Here is a 7,939-nt window from a genome sequence, read left to right as displayed (position 1 = left end):
CCCAAAATGGGGCATCAGTCCATAGAATGACTACAGTATTGCTTTGAGACTCTTAAAGGTAATAAAATCTCATCCTGCATTTAATTAGGTGGTATCATAATTGGTATCATAATTGGTATCATAATTAGGTGGTATCATAATTAGGTGGTTTCATAATTAGGTGGTATCATAATTAAGTGGTATCATATTTGTGTGATATTCAGGTTGAAGTAGTAATTAAACCATGTAGAAGCATGTTCTGCATACACATCCTCAACAATCAAAGAAAGGAAAATCTAGCAAGAGATTGTAGGTTTACAACCTACCAGGACGCGCGCCGAGTTGGACTCGTCGACGGTCCAATATATGAAACAGATATTTTACGAGTATCACCCGTTCAGCAAGAGACAAAGTTCTCTTAAGATCGTAAAATTGTCTTGTCAGTCTCACTACATTATGTTCCTTTTGGAGAAAAAGGGCCAATTATGCCCATTTAGGAAACAAAGCCGTAAGAAAAATACAATTAACTATTTCCTAGCAACTTCCGTTCACAAAATTGTGTTTGATACAAAATCTGGATAGTGTATGCTACAGCCTACAACGAATTTGTATTGCGACCATAAAATTTACATTAAAAGCATTTTCTACATGTTTTTTAAATTTTTAAAATCTTGAAGGGCTTGAATCTACATTTTAAAAGTTGAGAGTAGTGCATAGTTATAAATAAAATTGTTTAACTTTTTAGATGTTACGCTTAAATTATAAGTTTATAACCTACTGTACTAAGACGCGCGGTGAGTTGCCTCGACATTCTACAATATTTTACATTTTATGTTTGATGTTGTAGCGCTATACACTACTGGGCTGCGCTATGCATTCAATAATGCTTTTTGCAACCACTTTGTTAGATCACCGAGATCGAGATGCACCACTTAACTGGGCCACGCCGAGCTGCATGTGCAAATGATTGACATCGTCAATCAATATTTTAAATAAATAGTGTACGATGTACGAGTACCATCTGTTAACTAAACGTTTAAACTACATTTTAATTCAAAGGCATCTTGATCATTGATAGTGCGCGATACCAAATACGATGAAGTACGCGACTTACCTGGTGACCCCAGGCTATTATGTTCATAAATAAAGATTCGGCGGAATGAGAGGCTGAGCGCCGCTCAGTAATACGCGACGTGACAACGTTCTAAAAAACAAAATATTTATACTGAAAGCATTGTATTAAATGAATTTTGAGGCACTTTGATTGTTATTTAAGGTTATTCAATGAAACAAAAAATTTCTATGAAACAAGAAATTTAATTTTAGCACATTTTACAGAATAAAAAGATGTAAAACAATTCATAAAATATAATGCCCATTTGGTGTTTGACTTTTTGTCCTTGACTGCTAGTTTGGTTTTGGAAGGACAGGTAACTAACGGGGCAAGGAATGCGCGTGCCTGAAAGCTTTTGCACACACCGAAACGCTAGTTCAGTTAGGTTTTTAGAGACAAGGCTCATATTAGGACTAAAAGAAATTTGTTAATAGACATTAGGGGTTCTGTTTATAGTTGTTACTATAGGTTTCAGTCTTGTTGTGACAAAAAGTCTACACTAAAACATGCTTTAGTTTATATTGTGTAACTTTCAAGGATATAAAATGTAGCTTCAAGGTGGGTATTAAAGGGCTGGCGAAAGATTATGGCCTTTGTATCAATGGTTATAATAAGCTATAAATATCTTAAACTATACAGTGCTAATTAAAAATGTCTTTATACTTCATTCTCAGATTAGATTTAGAAAATTCAAAAAATATACATTTATTTTATTAATACTTTCTCACACATTCTTTACTCACAGGACTTGACCATTGTTAATGGTCTGGCCCGGCGCGCACTTCTTCGTAGCACATTTCGAGAAGAAAGCGGCGCGCGCTACTTCGAAGAAATTTAGAAGAGTAACATCCGTCGATCACATGACAAAACTTGGAAAACAGTAGCCTAAGGGAATTTAATTGAAATGTGTGTGACCAGCCAGTTATAATGTTTGGAAAATAACATTTGTGCAGTCAAAATCTTTTACGGTCCAATCAAGCAGGGCGTGGTTATGCTGATTGGCTAATAGCGCACGTTTAAGTTTTCCTCGCAAGCACATTACACTAGTAGTAAAGTCTGGGCGGCGCTCAGCCTGTACATTGACGGATGTTACTCGTCTAAATTTCTTCGAAGTAGCGCGCGCCGCTTCCTTCTCGAAATAGAAGGGCCAGACTATTAACAATGGTCAACCTGTACACTGTCAAATTCCGCCAAATCTTTATTTTATATGTTTATAAACATTATAGCGTTGGCTGCTGGCCGGGGTCCCCAAGTATGTTTATACCTGAAGTTACAAATAATATATGACATTTTGCTTTTAACAGGGTAATTTGATTCACGATGTCAATCCTTCCCAGCTCGGCGAGGCCACTTGTCATACGTTGTATGACCCGCCGCGCACGAAGTGCGCGGCTCCCCCTGTATCGTCAGAAAGGGGTCCATTTAGTGAAACGACCGTGGGTGTCACAACGTGATACAAGAGGCCCTGTCATGTAGTGCATCGCGCTACAACAGGGTATTATACAAAATTGTTACCTAACCATATATTTAATGTGCTTATTGCTTTTACCTGGGGACCTCAGGCTATTATGTTCGGAATGACAGGCTGAGCGCGGCCCAGTAAATTGCTTATGTAAGTAAATAATTTCATTGTAGCGCAATGCGTTACTGTGCCGCGCCGCACACTCAATGAGGCTAGATCGGCGGAATGCGCTACTTTACCTGGGGACCTCAGGCTATTATGTTCATAAACAAATAGAGATTAGGCGGAATGACAGGCTGAACGCGGCCCAGTAAGCGCTACTGTGCTGCGCCGAACTGCGATGAATTGACATCGTAAATTAAATAATTTCATTACCGCCTATAGGCTGATAGCAGATTGAGATAGTGTTCACAAATTAAAACACGATAGAAGCTACGTCGGAATGATAGACTGAGCAGCGAGCGCCGCGCGCCGCCGCCCGCCGCGCCCAGTAAAAGGATTTTGGTCAGAGCAAACAAAAAAGTTGATACCTTGTCATACGTTGTATGACCCGCCGCGCACGAAGTGCGCGGCTCCCCCTGTATCGTCACCTAGTGAAACGACCGGCCGTGTGCCGTGGGTGTCACAACGTGATACAATTGATATCCTGGCCTTAATCATAAGCAGTGCAGATTGACGATGTCAATCCTTCTGCCCAGCTCATAGCGCGCGGCCTTGTATGTTTTTGGTTTATAACCGGACCTACCAAAATGCGTGTCGAGTTTAGTTGTTGAAACAAATATTTACGAGTTTTACCCTTTAATTAAACTAGTAAAATATTTGATCCAAAGAGGTTGCTCTAACCAAAGCCCTCTCGCTTGCAGTAGCGCGCGACCGCCGGAGGCGGCAAAGATATATATATATTCAACTTGTGAAACAAGCGCGTCACGCAGTACGCGTATACACATGGCTATGTGAACCAAAGAGGCAAAGACCGTCGACGGGTCCAACTCAGCGCGCGTCTGCTGTCTTGGGAGGTTATAAACCTACAATGTATTAACTATGGACGCTACTTCGCAAGATTTTATCTCGTGTCGCAATAGTTCGAGGAAAAGACGAGCGCTACTTCGGATGTCGAACTCCAAGAAATTTGGACGAGTATCCGTCAATTGTCAATGCGAAGTATAAAGTAGCGCGCCGGGCTGTCATCTAGGCAGGGTTTTTAAACCTTGCGTGCTATTTCCTCTGTACCGATTCATATCACTTTTGAATCATCCCTTTCAGATTAATGATATTGATAACACCATGAACACAATATTAATAACACCAAAATGTTGTAGCGCGATGCACTACTGGGCCGCGCATTTTCTTGCAACCACAGACGTTCACGTATGCAGATCGGCGAGATGCGAAGGATTGACACCGTGAATCAAACCAAGATGCAATTGCAAGAGAATGACCAAATTTCATCGTTGGCTTCGCCCTATGTCTGACTTTAAATTTAGTGATTGTAAAAGTAAAACCTCCTTATATTATTATTAGCATCACTGATCAATTGAAAATTCATATCTATCAGTTCAAATGTCAAAGTTGTCAGCATTGCAAAAAAATATGACTTACAGTACAAATTGAAGTATCACTATAAAAATTAAAAAGGTGTCTTATAAAGTACGGCTTCTCGTACATGCACCCACCTCCATTCTCATCTCATCATTTATGAATCATATTTATGGGTCTGGATTGAAAAACATCTGATAAAATTAGTCTGTATTACTATTAGAAAAAATTTAAAGCATAACACATAACACGATGCTATAAACTAATTGATGATAAACACTGAGCGCATAAGAATTATTGCAGTCATAAATCACGACTCACGTCTCATAATGATATTAATACAAAACTCATCCAATCACTTGATAACATTTACACAACCTTTTTTCTTAAAACTTACGAATAAGACATAACATTGTACGATAAAAAACCTCAGAATAAATCTATCCGAAGTGTTCGATAAAAATTGGTGACCTAATTACTATTAGTCTTCCTTTTTGGTGGGTTTATACATAACTAATTAAAAATTCATTATAGTTTTCGTGGCTTCTGCAGACTTACTTGTCACTTGAAAAAGATAAATTGAATGCATATTGCATACATTTATATCATATTCATTCTGTAACTGGATTTAATAAAGAAAGTAGCATAATTATTCTCACGAAGACTCTTAAAAATGTATTAAAAAGCTATGTCGGCAGAATGAATAAGATTCATCAAGCCATTTAATTGGCATGCATCGTGGATTCTCGAGTCATTTCTATGATTGAGGCATGTCTGCTTGTATAAAAGTTGTATTTGAACCTATATAGTGTAAATGTAGTGTAAATATTTCATTCTGACTCTCAAACAGCGCATACGTACCATCGATAAGGATAATTCTGTTCGGTAACTGTACATGGCGGCTCGCATAAAACTCATCGTGAAAAATCTGATAAGCTGATCAATAAAAAAGGGCTCAAGCAATCATTAATCAAGAGGTTGAACCATTGACCTTCTCGCGTCCAGATAGCGACTCAGACTTTCAGTCTCATCCCCCACACCCCAGGTACAAGCAATGGAATGAGGGATAATGTTTCCCCTAATGTCCACAACATCCTCCCCGAAGCTAGCAACCAGCATCTCCTCACCTCTAACTGGGTAGGGCACCACAACTCTCACTGGTGAGTGGTGACGACGAGCCAGGAACCTGATCTTGAAGGTGTTAGAGTCAAGTTGGAGCAACATTCCGTTACCCAGTCCCAGGAGAACACTCCTGTCACACTGCACCATGCACGTGATCCTGATGTCTAGTGGGCTGAACTCCTGAAACAAGTCAGAGTCGTAGAGGTTGAAGGAAGGTCCAGGTATGTCACGAGGAACGGAGCGTAGTGAGGGCAACATGGCGGGAAGATTTAAAGTCTTCCTCTCATCCATTTCCATACTGCTGATGTGACCGCTGGGGTTCTTTTTAAACTTGCACACGTACACGGTGCTAGCGTTGTGCAATGCCACCCAGATCGAATGGTTCATTACACATAGCTTGGTTATGTGGTTTTGGTAGAGGCCCTGCTGGTGCAAGTTCAGATCAAATGTGTAAATTTTCTTGAAGTGTTCTACTTCGTACACGTGGATTACTTGATGCGCGGCAACAAACAAGTTCTCCTTGCAGTGCGCTAGTTTTGTGATAGGCTTGGTCTTGTCCACTGTTATGACTTTCTGGTGAGAAGTAAACTTCTTCTCGATATCAGCGTCTGAGTAAATGTAGATCTGTCCGTTACCAAGTCCAATGACAAGGTAAGAAGGGTCTAGCTCCTCCATGCAGATCATTGACAGTATGTTCAAAGCAAACGTCGACTGGTTGTTACCCTTACTTTTTATCTCCGCTTTGTATTCTATCCGGTACGTTTGTGCGTTGATAACCGCGATTGTGCCTGCGGAACATCCAACAAAAACAGTGTTTTTGAGGTAACTCGTAAAGCAGATGACATCATTGATAGGTATCATAGATTTCTGAACAATGTTGAGCTCAGTCAGGGAAATAACCGCAAGTCCACTAAGATGATCTGTTTTCTGTGTAGATCTGGTCTTGACCCACAACTCCGTCTCATAATCACTCTTATTGATAACACAATACTCTTTTAGACTGACTGGTACTTTGTTAAATGGGTCGTAAACACCACGTAAACACAGCATGTCCGCTCTACTGAGAAGATCAGTGATAAGGAGAGCGCTGGGTCTATACTCTGGGTTTGGATTAACACATTGGTTCAGCAGGTGGGTCATGTCGTGCCAGCCTAACTCTTTCTCCAGTGCAGCTTTACCAAGCTGAAAAGCACCCGCCACCTGGTTTGGGAAACAAAGCTCACTCAGAACTCTCTTGCCGGTTAGAATTTCTCTAATTAGAATTCCGAAAGAGAAGACATCGACACTGCTGTCGTAACGTTGCTTGCCAGTTATGTTGGGAGCCATGTAACCGACCGTTCCCTCGTAACTCAATAGACCTTCATCCGTTGTCAGCCCAGAAACACCAAAATCGGTGAGCTTCGCATTCATTGGTACTCCGACATCCTTCGAGACAATAAGAATGTTCTGTGGTTTGAGGTCCCGATATATGACGTTATGTCTGTGGAGGTAGTCGAGACCTTCACTCACCTGAATCAGGATTCTGTGGATAAATCTTCTGGTCATAGTCTCCCGTGAGCACTTTATAAGTTTATCAAGAGAACCATACCCAGCTAGTTCCATCACCAAACACCGTGGTCTGAGCAGCACTCCTATGAACTTCACAATGGAAGGATGATCCAGGAGTCTTAGTATCGAGCACTCTTGTCTCAGCTGATAATGCGGTTGATCCTCGTAGTCATGTTCATCATCTATCATCCCTCCAAATATTTTAACCGCCACTTTGACACCCTGGAAGGTACCAGTACAAACAGCACCCTGGGTCCCCTCTCCTAAACTAGCTGTCTCGTTGTAGTGAATATCGTCGTCTTTAATCAGGTGATTTCCAAAGTCTTTGAGCAGAACATCAGGGGCTATATCCCCGATATCAACAATACCATCATGTTGGGTATGCTGGCCACACAGCACGTAGTTACTAGCATTACTCTCCTCTATCAGCTTCTGCAGGGTGAACACAGTCGGTTCCAGGCCCTCTTCTTTACAATGCTTGCAGGGCACTAGATACTCCACTATGGGGTTCCCTCTGCAGTCTTTACCCAGGAGACCTTGGTACCATTCCTTCACCAAACTGTCAATATGGAACACGATCCGACCCAGGAAGACAGACCCGCTGTTACTCATTGTCGTCTCTATGCGAACTGTGGTGTTCTCTATACCCTCAACTAGGAAATACACCGTCTGAAATAGGATTTTTATTAGATCATCAGAATTGAATGCACGACGTGAGCGGAGAGATACTAAGAAATCGTGTTTAATTCTCCCTCACCAACTATAAGAATAAATATGAGTAGATTTTAACAGATCCATGTTCATCTCTGGTGGGACTGGGAATATAAGGAGGCCTATCAGTATATAATTCGCTGACAACTGAAGAATTTAAAAGTAAAATCCGTGAGTGTTCAAACCTCATTGTTCAGCAGGCACAATGTTTCTATATAGATACCAGTTCTCCACATGACTCTGCGTTGTCCGCAACCCTTTACCGGAGCAAACAGCGCCAACCGTGTGATCAATCTGAGAGACAATATCTAGTTACACTGAAATTGGTGTTAACTGTCATTATATGCATTATAATGAAGGTCCCGTATTATAATCATGTGACATTATTGACTATTGACCCTAAGTAAAAGAGCCGATGACGATGTAAAATCTGAAATAGCTAAAAACAGAAATCTGTCACATTCCTA

General features: G+C 40.8%; 2 protein-coding genes across 2 annotated transcripts in view; one reads left to right on the top strand and one right to left on the bottom strand.

Moving 5' to 3' along the window:
• LOC134822799 (protein ABHD13-like) overlaps positions 1-7,939 on the top strand; it is a 948,842-nt gene that overhangs the window by 652,231 nt on the left and 288,672 nt on the right. The gene's annotated exons all lie outside the window — the stretch shown is intronic.
• Positions 4,117-7,939, bottom strand: part of LOC134823628 (leucine-rich repeat serine/threonine-protein kinase 2-like) — a 44,416-nt gene continuing 40,593 nt past the window's right edge. Inside the window, exons 48-49 of the mRNA XM_063835162.1 lie at positions 7,658-7,766; positions 4,117-7,430 (exon numbers count right to left, since the gene is read on the bottom strand). Of these exons, the coding sequence (XP_063691232.1) occupies positions 5,058-7,430; positions 7,658-7,766 (2,482 nt within the window). The 3' untranslated portion in view covers positions 4,117-5,057. The remainder of the gene's footprint in view (positions 7,431-7,657; positions 7,767-7,939) is intronic.

Source organism: Bolinopsis microptera, chromosome 11 (assembly GCF_026151205.1).
Source record: "Bolinopsis microptera isolate Bmic1 chromosome 11, MBARI_Bmic_1.0, whole genome shotgun sequence".
NCBI lineage: Eukaryota > Metazoa > Ctenophora > Tentaculata > Lobata > Bolinopsidae > Bolinopsis > Bolinopsis microptera.
This window is presented reverse-complemented; position numbering and strand designations above follow the sequence as displayed.